The sequence below is a fragment of the Rhodofomes roseus genome (assembly GCF_022264815.1).
Source record: "Rhodofomes roseus strain CIRM-BRFM 1785 chromosome Unknown C8Q71scaffold_49, whole genome shotgun sequence".
Taxonomy (NCBI): Eukaryota; Fungi; Basidiomycota; class Agaricomycetes; order Polyporales; family Fomitopsidaceae; genus Rhodofomes; species Rhodofomes roseus.
In genome coordinates this window covers 1-16,674 of record NW_025953005.1, presented here as the reverse complement: position 1 = coordinate 16,674, position 16,674 = coordinate 1, and the positions used below count along the sequence as shown (strand labels likewise).

General features: G+C 58.4%; 5 protein-coding genes across 5 annotated transcripts; 4 read left to right on the top strand and 1 right to left on the bottom strand.

Moving 5' to 3' along the window:
• The first annotated feature begins 621 nt into the window (after nucleotides 1-621).
• On the top strand, nucleotides 622-5,301 carry C8Q71DRAFT_792797 (uncharacterized protein). Its single transcript, XM_047925430.1, has 3 exons — nucleotides 622-753; nucleotides 805-3,078; nucleotides 3,138-5,301. The coding sequence occupies exons 1-3, from the start codon at nucleotides 732-734 to the stop codon at nucleotides 5,009-5,011; spliced, it is 4,170 nt and encodes a 1,389-aa protein (XP_047772358.1). The 5' UTR covers nucleotides 622-731; the 3' UTR covers nucleotides 5,012-5,301.
• Nucleotides 5,302-5,308: 7 nt separating this feature from the next.
• On the top strand, nucleotides 5,309-6,616 carry C8Q71DRAFT_457732 (uncharacterized protein). The gene is made up of 3 exons (XM_047918662.1): nucleotides 5,309-5,557; nucleotides 5,616-6,437; nucleotides 6,494-6,616. Exon 2 carries the CDS (start codon nucleotides 5,623-5,625, stop codon nucleotides 6,418-6,420), a length of 798 nt encoding a protein of 265 aa, XP_047772357.1. The 5' UTR covers nucleotides 5,309-5,557; nucleotides 5,616-5,622; the 3' UTR covers nucleotides 6,421-6,437; nucleotides 6,494-6,616.
• A 970-nt stretch (nucleotides 6,617-7,586) lies between these two features.
• C8Q71DRAFT_863765 (G-protein alpha subunit) lies at nucleotides 7,587-9,752 on the bottom strand (the record flags this gene model as incomplete). The annotated part of the gene is made up of 11 exons (XM_047928226.1): nucleotides 7,587-7,636; nucleotides 7,686-7,719; nucleotides 7,784-7,866; nucleotides 7,929-8,028; nucleotides 8,254-8,334; nucleotides 8,387-8,613; nucleotides 8,664-8,716; nucleotides 8,763-9,281; nucleotides 9,327-9,408; nucleotides 9,455-9,490; nucleotides 9,542-9,752. The coding sequence occupies 11 exons, from the start codon at nucleotides 9,750-9,752 to the stop codon at nucleotides 7,587-7,589; spliced, it is 1,476 nt and encodes a 491-aa protein (XP_047772356.1).
• A 287-nt stretch (nucleotides 9,753-10,039) lies between these two features.
• Nucleotides 10,040-11,387, top strand: C8Q71DRAFT_799947 (Formamidase; the record flags this gene model as incomplete). The annotated part of the gene is made up of 7 exons (XM_047925933.1): nucleotides 10,040-10,095; nucleotides 10,140-10,665; nucleotides 10,714-10,741; nucleotides 10,852-10,998; nucleotides 11,065-11,192; nucleotides 11,243-11,263; nucleotides 11,313-11,387. 7 exons carry the CDS (start codon nucleotides 10,040-10,042, stop codon nucleotides 11,385-11,387), a joined length of 981 nt encoding a protein of 326 aa, XP_047772355.1.
• A 3,253-nt stretch (nucleotides 11,388-14,640) lies between these two features.
• On the top strand, nucleotides 14,641-16,137 carry C8Q71DRAFT_728486 (uncharacterized protein; the record flags this gene model as incomplete). Its single annotated transcript, XM_047921957.1, has 7 exons — nucleotides 14,641-14,671; nucleotides 14,717-14,806; nucleotides 14,855-14,879; nucleotides 15,125-15,183; nucleotides 15,229-15,480; nucleotides 15,537-15,957; nucleotides 16,005-16,137. 7 exons carry the CDS (start codon nucleotides 14,641-14,643, stop codon nucleotides 16,135-16,137), a joined length of 1,011 nt encoding a protein of 336 aa, XP_047772354.1.
• Between the last annotated feature and the right edge of the window lie 537 nt (nucleotides 16,138-16,674).

Below are 16,674 nucleotides of genomic sequence, written 5' to 3'. Positions count from 1 at the left end.
ATGAGCTATTGGTAGAAAGAAATCATCGCGTCGATGCTACTTCAGACCGGCATGCCAAGGTTCTTGATATCAACTTGGACTTTGGCATGCGTCCCCGGTGCGCTATGTAAAGGAGAGCCAGCTCAAACGCGTCTGACGTACATGAGATTGCTGATACGGCAGGAGTCCTTGCTCGCCTTCAGCATTCCTGATTATTTCTTTGCATGTGTTCTTCTTCACGCATTACTTAGCACTGCGTTAGTGCAACTATGATGCGGACCTGCACTGCCTAGACCATATAGAATACCCTCCCAGCAAAGACCAAGGCTACGCTTCGGCCTCGCTAAAACTACACATCGCTGCCTTCGAGCCTAGCTTAGGTTCAGGTCACGGCAGCATCGAATAACATCGCACGAGTGCCCTACGGACGCCCTGCAAGTAGAGCCGTGTGCACCGATGCCCACAATTTTGCGCTTCAAGCATGCGAAACGACATGGAGAAAGACCGCGTTAGGTCACTTGCGTGACTGTTTAGTTGAACATTGAGGAGGCGCCCGGTCGCGGTTGTTACACGAGGCGCGCGTAGCCCCAAAAAGGCAACAGCCAATAGCCGGGCGACGCGCGCTCGAACGTCTTGTCTTCGCCCAACGACCGCCCCGTTCCCAACGTGTCCTCCGCCGCCGCCGCTCTCGACGCGCTCAAGTTTCCTCCTCAACGACCATCGTAACGATCTCACGAGAACTCACAGCGCGAATGCCAGTCCCTCTCACACAAGGTGCGTGCTGTTCCAACGCGCCACCATCGCCTGCTCACCGCGTGCCAGCAGGTCCCGAAGAGAACTGGGACGACGACTTCGAGTTCAACCAGCGCAACTCGCGCGGCGATGGTGCCCTACCTGACGGCGCACGCGCAGAGCCCACGACACCGCTCTCCAAGGACCGCAAAAACACGCTGAAGCGTTGGACCGAGGCGGGCCCTTCCACGCCGTCCAAGCGGTCGTCCGAGCAGCACGAGAACTGGGACGACGACTTCCGCGACAGCACAGACTCGCCGGCGCGTGGGCGGCCGCGCGTGCAGCACGCCGCGACGGACGAGCACGAGAATTGGGACGAGGACTTTGCCGACGGCGGCCGCTCGCCCAAGGGCAAGGCGAGGTGGGGATCGTCAGACGACGAGGAGGACGACTACGGGTTCGCTGCGTCGGAGGAGGACAGGACGGTTACGTCCAAGACGCGCGGTGTGCCCCTGCATTTCGGTGAAGTCCCTCCAGTTCCTCCCCTGCCCTCGTCCCTCCCGCACTCGCCGACGCCATCGGTGTTCTCCATGCCGGTCTCGTCCAATGGCCATCGCGACTCTATGGCGTATTCAACGGCATCGCACACCCATCTGCTCTCGACGGGCAACTCGGCGCTTGCGCTCCTCCCTCCAAGCCCGCCCATTCACCGCGAGCGGAGACGTCTGCGCAAGAAGTCAAGACCCCCGCCAAATGGGGCCCCAGGCGTGTACGAGCTGGAGGAGCTCCCTGACGACCTCGGCCAAGCACTGACACAGGCGCCCACGACGCCCGAGAAGCGTGCCAGTCTCTCGCTCGAGGACCTACCCCCCGAAGTCCCGCCGCCCATCACCCCCGGTCCCTCTGCCGGCTCAAGCAAGACCCCGCTGCTTTCGCGCATCGGCTCGGTCGGCAAGAAGTGGGGAGCGGGTCGCAAGAAACGCGCGAGTACGGGGCCGACGGAGGTCGCGCTGCAGGAGCACCACTCTGAGAGGGCGCGGGAGCCCGAGCGCGGGCGAGAGCAGGTCTCGCGTCCGCAGTCCGTCGCGGGATCCATCCCCTCGTCACCACCAGCCACGTCGCAATCGAAGGGGAGCTGGTTTTTTCGCGGTGGCGGCGGCGGTGGGCCGGGGCCTCCGCCTCCCGCTCCGGTGACGCTCGAGCACAAGACTAGTGTAGACCGCCTGCTGGCCATGGCGGGCATCGAGCGCACTCCACCGACGTCGCCGCGTAAGGGCAAAACGCACTCGAAGGACCTCAATACCGACAACACGGGCTCGATCAGGCTTACGGATGGCAGCACTGTGTCTTCGTCGGCTCTCTTTTTCGGGACGCCGAAGCGGAAACCGTCCCGACCCATGTCAGTACAGGCGCCGCAGCTGCAGCCCTCGAGCTCGCAGGGGTCGAGCTCTGGGTCAAGCTGGGCGAGCTCACGTCCGCCTGTTCCGCGGCACGCATCGTACGGGCACGACCTCGGCAGGAGGCCAGCGACGCCGAGCAGTCGCGCGAGCTCCAAGCAACGTTCAGCATCCGCGAGCGTGGCATCAGCCAGTGTGGAAGATGTGAGTAGGAGCGATCGCAGCATGACCGTTCGCGAGGGCCGGCGGGACCGAGGCCCACATCGACGGCGTGTCACAGACTCACAGGGCCCATCGGAAACCGAGTCAGCCGAACAGGAGTCGATCAAGACGAAGGAGGGCAGTCGAAGCTTCATGGGCGGGATGCGGCGCATCAGCCTCGGCGCGACGAGCAAGCACAAGCGCACACCCAGCAAGGTGCCCGAGCAGCAGACGCGCAAGTCGTCCGGTGCTGCGACTATTCGCGCCGAGAAGGAGCCGGCGGAGGACACGACACCTCGGCCGCCGTCGAGGGTGATTCGTACGTCGCAGGATGCGCCTCTCCTCCCGCCCATCGAGCTCCAACCTCCATCACCCCCACGCGACGCCAGGCGTGACCACTTAGACTTGAGCAAGCTCTTCAAGCCACACCCAACACTCGAGCCGTCCCGCTCTCATCCAGCGCTCTCGTCATCCCGCTCGGCGACCCCTCTGGCATCTCGTCCCTCGGCAGAGGTCGTACCTTCGATGTCGCCCATCCCATCACCACTGCCGTCGCCCACGAAATCGAAGCTTGCGTCGTCTCCGGGGCAGGTAGCGTCGTTAGGTAGGGCAACGCAACCTCCGAAGGAAGTGGAGAATGTCGGGAGTGGATCCGTCCCGAGAAGGAATTCGTTGGGCGATCTGAAGATCCCTGCGAGGATCAGTCAGGCACAGGTCGGACTGCGTAGGGATCTCGGGATGGTACGGGAATTTGCAGCCAGCATTGAGCGTGAGCACACAGTTCCTTTGTCGTCTTTCGTATGACTGAATCGATTCTGCCGTCCACAGAATTGAAGCAGCTGCAACAGACGTACCATTCGCTTGTCGGCGAAATCCAGTCCGTTATGTACGGCGAGCAACCTCCTGGCGCACCGTCTCGGGCTCTCACACCCACCCTGTTCGGCTTGCCAAAGCCATCCTCAAGAGTACGCTCGAACACCAATCCGGCCCCTTCGCCCGTCCCGCAGTCACCTCACGAGCTCATTATCGTGTTCCACTCCGTCGAAAGCAAGTACCAGATATCGTGGGAGTGCGCAGAGTTACTTATTGAGCTGGGGAGCGGTGCACCTCCACACCCTTCGTCCGCACCGACGCCTGACCCAGCGTCTACTTCAGCACCCGCTATCTTGCCTGACGGTCGAAAAAGCCGTGAACGGGCTGTCACTCTCGCAGGTGATGAACCCAAGCCTATCATAATTGCACCTGGGACGGTGAGCTCTCCCCCACTTGCGAGTCCGCCGAATACAGCGCAATGGCGTGCGTCGACCGGGAGACACGACCTTAGTTCTCGGCAGCTGCTTTTGCTCCGTGACATGCTCAATAACACCGACAGCTCCGCGACGATGGATTCACGTCTACCTATTCCGGAAGAGGACTGGAGCTCGGCGCAAGTGAACCGTACGTGGCACTGGGGTGATCCCATGAGTAGCACTGTCACGCTTCCTAGCGAGGACAGCACTCAGGTGAGCGGCTTGGGCGCGTCTGCAGCAGCCGCTGCCGCCAAGAAGCAGAAGCGGAGGAGCAGCAAGTTAGGCATGCGCGGGATTCGAGACATGCTAAAGAGTTTGAAGAAGAGCTACGCCGAGAACCCCCCGACATCGCTGTCACCTATTCCTCCGTCCACGACGTCTGTCTCTGCTAGCACTGGGAGCTCGATCAACAACATGGGCACGGAATCCTGGCACCAGAGTCTGGTACAAAGGAGACGTGCCAAGACGAGTACAGGTCCCGAGTCGATGAAATCCACGCGAGAACGTGATCGTCACCCGAACTCGCCCTACGCAACGTCCATGTCCCTCCACCGATCATCTCCTCGCCGTCCCTCCCTAGCGTCGATCTTCCGTATCGGCCAGAAGAACAAGTCTCACGCAGGCAGCAACGAACAGTCGTCTGATGACCTGCGCTCGTCGAACCCGAGCTCCGCCACGTCAGGCGGGGCTAGCGGGCTGACGGAGGAAGACGGCGAGGAGGATTGGGATCAGGTCGAGTCCGCGTTTGATTTGGAGCGGGCAGCACGCATGCTGGAAAAATCAACAGCAACAGATACGACAGGTACTGCCACTGTCCGTGGACGCCTGAGGAAAGACAAAGGCAAGTCACCGTACCTCACCCAGCGACATCCCCACGATCGAGACCGCCACGGCCGCCCTATCACACCGCGCTCTCCCGAAGCTTCGCAATCGTCGGTGTGGAGTAATGAACCGTCACCACATTCTACCTCAGCCCTTCCTCCGTCGTCTATCCTTGGCTCACCGACCTCGCGCCTCAAACAATTGACCAGCAGCCGAAAAGCTCGCCCACCTTCCCGAGGCACCGAACGTACTACTGGGCCCAGCCCGAGCCCAAGTAGTCGACGACAGTCCAGCGGGTCGCGACAGCGTGTCCCTAAGGGTGGTCAGACCGGAAGTGTGCGCTCCGCGCCGCCGCAAGTAGTCACAGATCCGGAAGCTGGCTCGGGCTTGGCAGAACTGGGTGACTCAAAATTGGCGATGACGCCAGAGAACATCCGGCCGCTGCTCGAGAATGCACGGGAAGTGCATGCGCGATGCAGCGAGTGCATCGTCGAGCTGAGATCGCTACTCGCAACGAGTGTCCAACTCGTCGGATCCGCGCCGTCCTCGGCACCGTCCAGAGCGACGTCGCCCTTAGGCCCTCATCCCTGACGTACGCGTCTGCTCATACCACTTCTTATTTCACGTACTTATTCTCTTACATTGGACATTCGTTCTGATACACCCTGCATCGTGCATTGGTATCCTTCCTCTGCGAATCATCGCCCTTCTGTTTCTCCTCATCGTCGTTATTACCTCTGCTCTCGCAACGCTATCCTGCTGCTCAGCGCATTCACGGTACATCATGTAGAGTCACGCGCATTTATGTGTCATATAACGACTGCATCTTCACGTATATCATGCTTTTTACGCCGGACATGTGCCTGTCCAGCGAGATGGAGGATGCCGAACAGTATCGGGGGGAGGATAAATCGGTATGGACATGATCACTTCCTATTGCCTACAATTAACAACACAAGAACAGAGGAGTTCACTGCGTCCTCTGATGCTCCTTCGCTGTCCACGTAGGATGGCGTCCTACGAGGAGGCGGTAGGTCCATGTGTGGTCTCGTTTGATTGGCCCCATTCCGGCTAGCTTCATCGATACGCGACTCGACGCAGGTGGCTTCCTCACCTTCATACGCCACTCTGGGATCTGTAAGAACCGCTGACATTACTCAACATCAGTTGCTGGGCTCACCGGTCTTTGCGATAGGTGGAAAATGGCCAACATCGGACGTGCGCCGAAGGCGGGCGATGACTGGACTCCGAATGACCTCCTGGCTTACAACATCCGAATTATCTATGAAGACAGTACAAGTTTCTTCGATACGTCGCATCTGTCTCTTCCTCAGGGCGATCATGTTAAAGAGGTCCTCAGTGTGCCGGATGCCTCTACCGCGGAGCACGACGATTCCTATACATTTCTCCGTACCATGGAGCTTGCCATGACCCCTCGAGGCTGCAACGAGGAATTTGCCGTCGTCGATTTTGTTGTTGCACTGTTCAGGCTTCTCGGTTTCGTTGGCCGAGCTGCGGGTAGAATCACTAGGACGAGGAAGGACCTGCCGTTCTGGATATGCGGTCAGGAGAGACATGCCATGGCGGATGTCTGTATCGTAGACGACGCCAACATCACACGCTTTCTCGTTCAAGAAGACAAACGGCATGCGGATCACCCCGATTCAGAGCCTCAGCTCATTGCGGTCGCTGTCGCTGCCTTCTCCAACAACAATCACGCACGCATCCGCTGTCTCGGCGCAAGCGCACTCGCCAGCGAGGTCATATGCGGGATTATAATGAAGGGCACGATGCCTACGTTCTACAGGATCCCCATCACCCTCGACCTTGTTCGTGCTGTTCAAATGGGCGAATATCCCGCACGAGAGACAGTTGTCTTCGCTCATGTACCTGCAGTGCCGCGGCCGGCTCGCCGTTACATCGAGGGTATGACCCCCTTGGACAATCGCGCCGTCGTCCTCGCGTGCTTCGAGGAGATCAAACATTGGCAGTTCCTCTGAGGTACCATCTTGCTCAGGTCTGTCGTCCAAGTTTCCGCTCGCATTCATGTCAAGCAGCTCATCGTCTTAGTAGAGCTCATCACTGCATAGCCGGATGTATCATGGTAACCACACGATGCGATCATGTCGAGTCGGGTTGGAAGTGCGCATCCCGGCATTGTGATTGTGCTTCTGCCAACAGCGAGTAGTACATCGTCACAGTGGAACATTGAAATCGCACCAGCAGGGCAAAGGAGATACGAGCAAAGACGTGCAAACGACTGAATGTATCATACCAAAGAACCGACGCACCGACTTGAGTTGGAGCGACATCTGCCAGCCTTTCCGACAGACCCATGATCACATCTGACGGTCTTACCAGCGTATCACTGAAGCACCACACTCCAGGTTCCCCGGGAGGGCCGACACGAAGCGTTTGGGCGTGTGAGCTGCGGATCCCCTGGATGATCACGCAGATGGGCAGGCGCGATCCATCTCCTGTCGACGTCGACGACGTCGCGGTCGGTGTCACTCCAGCCGTGGACTCGGGCGAGCGTTGTGATTACTGGGCTGGACGCGAACGCGCTTCGCGTTGCCTCGCGCCGGCGGGAACGCTCGGGGCACGGTCCACACGATGCGGACGAGAACAGCACCCGACCGCGTCGAGGCCAAGATCGAACGGTCGACCACCAGCATCACACAACAACACACCGAAGGACGAGATCCGAACAACCCAAAGCCGGATGCAATCGATTAGTACACTGACTAGGTAGCTACAACATAGACCGATCTAATAAGCATACGCGTGATGATGCAATGTCGCTGATTACTGAGGTACCGGGACGCCTTATTCCGGGGAGACGAGGTGAGATGCAGAAGCGGCAAGTGGAAGGTGACTAGGGCTATAAACATAGTGCGTGCGCAGGAAGCAATAACGTTAACGTGCGAGAGCGCGACAGGCGGCGGTCGTGGTAGACCAGCGCCGGGGTGGGTATGTGGGGCGCGGCGGGCGCGGGGCCTGGCAAAGGCGGCGCGGCGCGCGTGAATGGAACTCGCCCGTGCTCGGCGAGGATGCGGTGCGAGACGGACACCTGGTACAACGGATGGGCAGGCGATCACGGACGGCGGTGTCGCAAGGCGTCGAGGGGGGACCCATCTTGAACGAACACTTGCAGACGTCGCGCCGACTAGATGACGTTGACGCTCTGGAGGTGCGCGCGCAGGATGCCCTCGCGAACTGCGGGCGACGTCAGCGCCGCGGACGACAAAGCAGTGCAGTCACTCACCGCCCACGAGGATCGCGGCCGTCGAGCGCGTGTCCTGTCGCATGACAGAGTGGTCAGTGCACGACGACACCGGCGGGACGAGCGCGAATTTGACTTACGACGACGGACGTTTCGTGCCAATAGAAGGAGCGCGCCTGCGGGGACAGCCGCTTGTGATACCCCCGGAACTTGTCCCGAAAGTCTAGCGTCGGCGCAGCGCAGTCAGTACGCGTACCGCCGGACGTGCGCGCGGATGGGACGCACACTTTGTGACGTGTTGCACGTCGTTGGGCTGGTCGCCGTAGCTGGGGACGAACTTGTTGACGCGGATGCCAGCGGCGAGCGTCGCTTGCAGGATGTCCATCTGCGGTGGTGTAAGTACATGTTCGAGACGAGACGGGCAGCGTCGGCGCCGGGCAATGAGCCGCCGTGTCGCACCGCGCGAGGAACATCATCAGTGATGTCGAGTGTCGATCAAGAACACAAGGTGAGCGCGGACATGCATGTCAGCGCATGTCACGCCAGCCACGAGCATGGCGTCCGCGCTGTCGGAGCGCTGGCAGACGGAGGAGGGAGGAAGGGCACGCACCTTGTTGAGGAAGAGTATCAGCGTCGTCTTGGCGAGGAGCGGGTTCTGGCAGATCTCCTTCCAGAGCATGATCGAGTCCTCCTGCACGCGCGCGTCAGTCACCGCGCACCGCATGGCGGCTCATCGCACGCACCAGGCGGTTGACCTTGGAGTCCTCCTCGAGCATGAGGTTGAAGGCGAGGGGCGCGAGGAAGATGATGGCCTGGATGTCGTCAAAGTACGGGATCCACATTGGGCGGTTGTTCCTGCTGCCGCCGACGTCGTAGATGTACCACTCGGAGCCGGGGAGCGCGCCGCTCTCCATCGTGAAGCGGTGCTCCTCGACGCCGAGCGTGCGCAGCCGCGCGCGCACGATGTCCTCTGTAGGATGCGAATGAAGTCAGGCAGCGAGAGAAGGGCGGGCGACGCACCGTCGGTGGGCTCGTAGTTCATGGTCGCGATGCGCGCGGCGTCGTTGAGGAAGCTGCGCGCGTGAGTGGGGCTCGGAGAGGGAACGGCGGGCGACGCACAATCCGGGCATGTCCTGCAGGCGCACGGCGCGCCGCTTGAGGACGGCGCGCACGACGGGGTCCTCCCAAAGGGCGATGATGTCGTCCCTGCAGGCGGCGAGGACGGCGGTGGGGTCGTCCTTCTTGCCGTCTGCGGTGCTCGGGCGTCGTGGCTCCTTGCTTGCGCCGCCGTCCTGCTGGAGGCCGGCGAGGAGGCCCTTCCAGCCGCTGCCGGCGCGGACGCAGACGTCCTGGAGGCGGTCGTTGGCGTCGGGGAGGAGGCGGCGGGTGAGCTGCTCTTCGATGGGGACGAGGGGCGAGAGGCGCATGCGCATGCGGCGGTGCTGGTCGGTGAGGGGCGAGGTGCTGAAGCGGACGGTGGCCTTTGGCGGGGAGCGGCCTGCGGCGGCGAGGGCGGAGGGCGGGTTGGGGGCGAGGGCGGCGGCCTTGGCCTTGCCCTTGTCGGGGGCGCCGGTGCGGAGGGGCTGGGTGGAGTCGTCCCATTCTTCCTGGAGGACCTCGAGGAGGCGCTTGATGGATCTGGAGGGGGTGAGCGGGCGGAGAGGAGTGGGACGGCGGACGGACCGGATGAGGTTGAGCTGGACGATGGTGCGCCAGGCGGTGCGCTCGCTGCGGAAGTGCTGGGGGGAGAAGGCGAGCTGGAAGTCTGGGGCGGGTGAGTGGGTGCGCGCGCGGAGGAGCGGGAGACGGACTCTTGAGGGTGGTGCTCTTGCCGGACTCTGCCTGGCCTGGGCGGGGTCAGCGGCGGCGGGCAGAGTGGTCGGCGCACGGGGACGCACCGAGGAGGAGAATCTTGATGGCCTTTTTCCTGCGCTCGAACGCCTTGCGGCTCTCCTGGATGTCCTCGTCAATCTTGTGGCTGATGGCCTGTGCGTCCTTGAGCTGCTGGAGGCGGCGCGCGCGGTCGGCGGGGGACTCGTCGGGCGGGGGCTGGAGGGCCTTGCTGAGGGGGTCGTCAGCGTCGGAGGAGGCGAAGAGGGAGGAGGCCATGGCACGGGCGAGAGCAAAGGAGCGGGGACATGGACAAGCGGCGATCACAGCGGCGCACACAGCCCAAGCTGCCTATCACCCATCAATCCTGCACTGCCTCTGTCCCACGCCGCGGGCAGTTGCCGGAGGAGGAGGAGGAGAGGAGAGGAGTCGCCGCCGCCGTCGTAGTCGCCGTCGCCCACGCCGCCGCCGCGCACGGGCCGTGTCTCCCGCGCACTCGCGTCTCCCGCGCACTCGGCCGCGCACGCCTCGCCGCCGCCGAGAACTGCGCTAGGGTTAGGACCGCCATGTCGTCCATCCACGCCGTCAAGCGCGCCCACGCGCACCTCGCCTGGGACAACAGGCACGTCGTCCGCTCCGCCGCCCGCCCGCGCTGACCGCCCGCAGCATCCCGCCCGCCGTCCGCGTCCACTCCGGCGACACCGTCGCCTTCGACTGCCTCGACGCCTCCAACGGCCAGCTCGCCCCCGCCAGCACCCCCGCCTCCGTCGCCGCCCTCGACTTTGCCCGCCTCGACCAGGTCAACGGGCCCGTCTACGTCGAGGGCGCTGCCCCCGGCGACGTCCTCCAGGTCGACGTCCTCGCCATCGCGCCCTCCGTCCCCTGGGGCTGGTCCGCCAACGTCCCCGGCTTCGGCCTCCTCGCCGCCGACTTTCCCCGCCCCGCCCTCAAGATATGGCAGCTCCACGACTACGCCCACGGCGCCGGCTACGCCGCGTTCGACGACCACAGCGGGATCCGCATCCCCCTCCGCCCCTTCGCCGGCGAGATGGGCGTCGCCCGCGCCGCCCCCGGCCCCCACTCCACCATCCCGCCCTACGCCACCGGCGGCAACATCGACACCCGCCATCTCACCGCCGGCTCCACGCTCTACCTCCCCGTCGAGGTCCCCGGCGCGCTCTTCTCGATGGGGGTGCGTCTTTCTTCGCGTCCACGACTAGCACCTGACTCCCGCTCCCAGGACGGCCACGCCGCGCAAGGCGACGGAGGTGCGCACCCTCCACGCTTTCCATCCCCGCGTCGCACTGATCCCACGCCGCACAGAGGTCTGCGGTACGTGACCCTGCCCGCTACCCTCTGACTCTCTGAACCGCCCCAGGCACCGCCATCGAGACGTCCATCCGCGCCTCCGTCCGCCTCACCGTCCTCAAGCACCCCGCCCGCACCGCCGTCGTCAACACGCCCCACTTTTCCACTCCCGCCGCCCCTGCGCAGGCGTACTACTGCACCACCGGCGTCGATCCCGGTCAGTCCACCCTCGCCCGCAGCCTGCGCGGCACACCCCGCCATCGTCCTGACACCGTCTGCGCAGACATCCGCGAAGCCGCCCGCGCCGCAGTCCGCCACATGATCGCCCTCCTAGCAGTAGAGCACGGCCTCGAGCGCGAGGACGCGTACATCCTCTGCAGTGTCGCCGGAGACCTGCGCATGCACGAAGTCGTCCGTCGCGTCTCCCTCTGTCTCTGTCGTCGGTGCTGACGGGCGCACAGGTCGACATGCCCAATTACGTGGTACGTCTCGCGCACGTCTCTTCCCGCACATCGACGAGACTCGACCTAGATCGGGATGATGATGCCCAAGAGCATCTTCACAAAGCCAGGGCAGACTGGTGTCCTTTCAGCAACACATGTATAGTAGGCACGACTGTAGGCAGGGGAGTGGGTGAAGGGGGTGGGCTTCATGTCTCCCAATTTGATAGTAAACTTGGTGATTGTTCTCTGGGGCCCTCATGATGTGATGGCCTGAGAACAAACAAAAATTGGTACACAAGTGCAAGTGTCCTGGGTGTGGACAATACCCAAAGGGCAATCACATAAGCCTTGAGGTATGTTGTTTACTTGCTGAGGGTGGAGCTGTTAGGGTTAGAGGCTTGATAGCCTCAGAGTGCACAAACATGTGTGAAGGTTTGTTATGTGCTTATGCGACTTTCCTTATCTTTCATTGAATGGACATCAATGTAGTGCTTTCATTGTTTTAGTACCGAGGTATTGATTACCGACATTTTAATGCTTTAGAAGCATGTGTTACTGTATCTACTAAACGGACTATTCCCAAGTTTCTAGTGTGTTCTTACTCGTTATGACCAGATGCTTTCAGCACTGATACAAGAGCTATTGTATGCTCAGTAAATGATGGTTATTCCCCCAGGAGGGCCTCACCAATACTGGTGAAGTCCTGCGCAGACCTCTACGTGGTCCTGGGGGACAAGTAGTCCACAAGGACGAAACCAACATGTGCTAAAAGGGCAGTGTACGCAAAGCCTGCAACACTGAGGGACTATCACATCCCTACGATATCCTAAAATGGACCTAATATGGGCAAAGAACAACCTCAAAAGATAGTACAACATGTACACCGTGTCCATACCACATAAAACCACCAGTCCTAGACACCATCCATCACAGCAATCACCAACACAACTTAAGTGCCGACCCTGAACAAACCGGAGGGAACCATAGCGCTGACACCAGAATAACATGGCAACCCCACCAGAACCATGGCCAATCAAACAGCCAAATTTATGACGTAACCACATGAGACTGAGACACGACAGGTCACAGCCTGCTACTTCACACCAACTGGTATGCGAAGCGTGACACCTAGAGCACTAGCTCTAACCCTAAATGTAGGGACCTTAGGTTCTAATTGTCCTTGGATGGGGAGGATGGTCTGAGATGCTGCTAAGTCCGTCTAGCAGGTCTAGTGGGGAGTTTCTGATATCCAAGGAGCTGGTAAAGCTTTAATAGGGGTCAGTTAGGAATTAATTACAAAAGAGGGTACTGGATTGTCCGGCTGAAAGGTGGTATGTAGGACGTCTATATCATGTAGATGATGGGTGCAAAGTTTCAGGGAAATCAGCAGACCGGTTTTCAAGCAGTGGGCAATTCTTTTTGTTAATAGGCGCATTTTTGCTATGTGCAGAGCCACAACAACAGCACTTGGCAGGAAGCTTGTTTATAGCAAAATGCTTCATTTGTATGTGTGACCATTGGTGCCAAGCCACTTGGCGATTGGAGGTCTGATGCTGGTGCTATGGGCAAAAAATGTGTACCATGGGCAGGAGGGCATATTCTAGGAGACCAAGGAAGGGGATTTGGGGGTAGCTTCTTTATAGCTCATATGATCCATTAGTATGTAGGACCATGGGTACAAAGGTTGGGAGCCATAGCTGCAGCCGTTCCTTCTCAGTTGGCAGGCCTGTCAGCCAAGGCAGAGGAGGCCATGACCACTAGCATGTGAACCACTACAATTCTGGGGTACATTCTTTATAGCCAATATGATCTATTTGTATGTAGGATTATGGGTATCAAATTTGGGAGCCACAGCTGCAGCTGTTCTCGATTTGTTGGTGGCCTGTCAGCCAAGGGGAGGAGGCCATGAACACTAGCATGTGAACCACTAAGATCTCAGGGTAGGTTCCTTATCGTCAATATGGTCCATTCCTTTGTAGGAATACGGGTATGAAGTTTGGGAGCAATAGCTGCAGCCGTTCCTTCTCAGGTGGCGGGCATCCCAGTCAAGGGGGAGGGCCGTGACCACTAATATGTGAACTGCTACAATGTTGGGGAAAGTTCTTTATAGTCAATATGGCCCATTGATATGTAGGATTATGGGCACCAAATTTGGGAGCAATAGCTGCAGCTGTTCTTGTTTGGTTTGCGGGCATCTCAGCCAAGGGTGGGGCACGACCACTGGCACACAACCCACTAAGAATTTGCGCAAGATTCCTTGGATTGATTATTCTGGGAGCAATAGATGTGATTGTTCATGCTTGGCAGGTGGGCATATTGTGTAGGGGGAGGACCATGTCCACTAGTATGCAACCCACTGGGATTTTGGACACACCTTTGTGCTGTATAGATCATCTATGCCTGATGTAGTGATGTGGCTCAGAAACTCCCCATATTGCTGGTCATACTGTCAAAGTCTGCCATATCGCTATCATATTGCATCAAATTGAAATCCATCATATCATCATCCCCATCCATGTATCCATTGTTCTGCTTGTAGTCTTTTCTGTACTTCACATGTCATGTGAAATCATATCAAGCCTGAGCTGATCTCTGCTACACTTGTCCCTTTTGTCCTTTTAAACATGGATTGTCCAGATGGTTACTCTACCCCAGAACTCACTGCAAATAGCCTGGCCCGTGTTGCTGTCCCAAGACCAAATTGTATAGTACAAGAAGATGTGCTCGCTGTGTTCAACACATTCAGTATGGTGTGCAGCCAGCAACACTCACTTCTACATGAACAGGCTACACAGATAAGCCTGTGACTCACCACAATTCAGGCTAACTTGTGCACAGTCATAGGATGTACATATAGCCCACAACTCACACCAATCAGCATCACTTTTTACAACTCAGCATGACTATGTTTATATGCCAGCCCAGATTGTGAGAGTTCATAGGCCTGGAACCCTAGATTGGGGGGCCGGACTGCCCGTGAACCTGACGTTTGGTGGTTGCGGCACAACCGGGGAGGATGTTGTGAGGTCGTGATGTTGTTGGCAGGGAAAGGAGCACCTGCTACAGCCATTGCAGGGTGAGGAGCCTTGCATGTGAGTTGCAGTGTCCTAGGTTGGGCGAGGAGCCAGGCCGAGGGTGTGTCCTAGACAAGGGCAAGGAGCCATGTTGAGGGAGAGTCCTGGACACAGGCGAGGAGCCTTGTCTAGGATGGTTCCTAGGCATGGCAAGGAGCACAGGCCGAGAAGGGAACTGAATGTACTTGGATGGCGCGGGGTTTGCACATGGATGACGTGGTAGTTTAGGCGTAAGAATAGATTGCTTCCCAATAAGGAAGGCAGATGGCTAAGTACAGAAAATCTAATCTTATCTACTAGGGCAGACATAGTATTGCCCACCTGTCACACAGATGCCCCAGAATGCCAGTCTTTTGCCTTTGTGCAGTTCCAAGTAACTTGCACAACTTCCTATTTGCTGATTGCCTGTGCACATCAGACTGTGTTAAGATTGACAAGCTGCTGGAGCCCAAGGGCGCGGTCGAAGTTGACTTGCGGCATCTGCACTGGCGGCAGATAGAGCTTGTGTGTAAGTGGATGTGTTGTGGCGGGGATGTGCTATCTCCTCCGTGCCTAGGTGAGTTGAGATTGAGTCCAAAGCCGTGCGTATTTCTCAATTGTCATAGGGTTGACATGAACACCAAACCATGTACATAGTTAGCTATAGTGTACATAGGGCTTGGCTCTCAACCACAATAAATCACATTTACCTTCATGTTGGATGATTCAGTTCTCGGAATAGTGCCTTTATTGCCATTCTAGGTAAGGACCAAACAATGCCACACTGAGGGTGTGCCACAGCAAGTTTTTTCTTTCTTCAAGTTGCTCTCTGACCTGGCACCTTTAGTCCAGCTCTGGCTGTGCTTCTCTTCCTCAAGGCATCTTCATTGGCATACCTGGGCATCAGTGAGCAGCTCCAAGTATGGCAAAATCAAATTACTAATCACTAAGGTTCCAGGATGGGCTTCCACAATGGTGTTGAAGGCTACAGCGGGCTTGTTTTCACTGCAACAGAAGCACAATTCAGCCTAGAGGAGGCCCTAGAAACAGCTTTTGACCATTTCCGGGACCCCAGGAGCTTCCGGCAGGATGCAGAGGAGGGGTTGGCTGGGGAGGAGATGGATCAGGACATGGCAGAGGAGGACATGGCAGAGGGGGTCAGTGCAGGGGATCATGAGGTCAGCAACACTGCAGAAGAACAAGGTATGTAATCTACATGGTCATGTTCTTGCACTTGAGCTCATACAGTTGTTATACAGAACATGATGAGGCAGCTGCCAGCGTCAAGCCCAAACAGACACGCAACAAACTTAGTGCACATGCTAAAAAGAAGGCCAAGAAGGCCAAGAAGCTGCAGCAGGCAGCAGCTGTACGGGAGGCAGTTCAGGAGAGCCACGTCAAACGCAATGTGAGGCGGAGTCGGGCACACACCAAGGCGTGGCGGCAGGAGATGCACGGGGATGGGTCGTCCACCACAGCAAGTACAAAGTGGTCGCGGCAGCGCCATGTAATCTCTGCAGTGGCTATCCAGTTGACAGTTGAACTGGACTGCTTGCCGGTCACAAGCACTGGCTACTCAGCATGGCGCAATGAGACCAAGGCGGGTATAGGACAGCACAAGGAGACAACCCTGGAAAGTTTGATTGAGCAAGGATTTGATTACATGGAGTGGGATGGAATGTGAGTGCTTTTCCTGTGTTGTGACATTTTATACTGAGGCTTGCTAGGACTGCTGTGCCCATTCTCGACCATGAAGGGAGGGTGATTGCCCTTCTTGCTGGGCATCCTGCAGATGCGATGTGGCATAAGGTCACAGACGACCTAATCAATGACCTCAAGGCTTTGGAGAGAGATTTCTAGAAGAAGCACAGTGAGCATCGACGAGGTGATTTTGTTGCAGTCGACTTTGGGATCTCATTTAGTGGGGGCCAGACCAAACCGCACAACCTCAGTCAGCTTTCCTCCAACATCCCAGTCATCGCCAACTTCATTTGCTCCAAAGCTTGGCAGCACTTCGAGCAATTTGGCAGTTCTTGCATGGAGACTTGGGCCCCCTCTCTGCACAACAACATGCAAGGCACCCTCCAGACGTTGCTTGCCCGGTACCTGATTTGGTACCCAATGTCCCGCCAGGCAATGGACCACCCACATGGGCAGGCAAGACTGTCAATACCTCTGCCCAATCAAGACCTGTGGTGACAGTTCCTCACAGGGTCTATGCCAATCTGGCATGGGGCTGGTGTCTCATTGTGGCCTTAGGTGATTTTGACCCCAAGAAGGGTGGCCAACTGGTTCCATGGGACCTCAAGTTGGTTATCAACTTTCCCTCTGGTTCCAGCATCCTAATCCCATCTTCTCTCTTACTGCACTCCAACACAGTCATACAGGATGGAGAAG

Excerpts from the sequence above, each read along its gene's own strand:
- C8Q71DRAFT_792797 (XM_047925430.1), top strand. The coding sequence starts at position 732 with ATGCCAGTCCCTCTCACACAAG. Across the intron at positions 754-804 it reads GCCAGTCCCTCTCACACAAG|GTCCCGAAGAGAACTGGGAC; the intron begins GTGCGTGCTGTT and ends GCGTGCCAGCAG. Across the intron at positions 3,079-3,137 it reads ATTTGCAGCCAGCATTGAGC|AATTGAAGCAGCTGCAACAG; the intron begins GTGAGCACACAG and ends TGCCGTCCACAG.
- C8Q71DRAFT_457732 (XM_047918662.1), top strand. The coding sequence starts at position 5,623 with ATGGCCAACATCGGACGTGCGCCGAAGGCGGGCGATGACTGGACTCCG.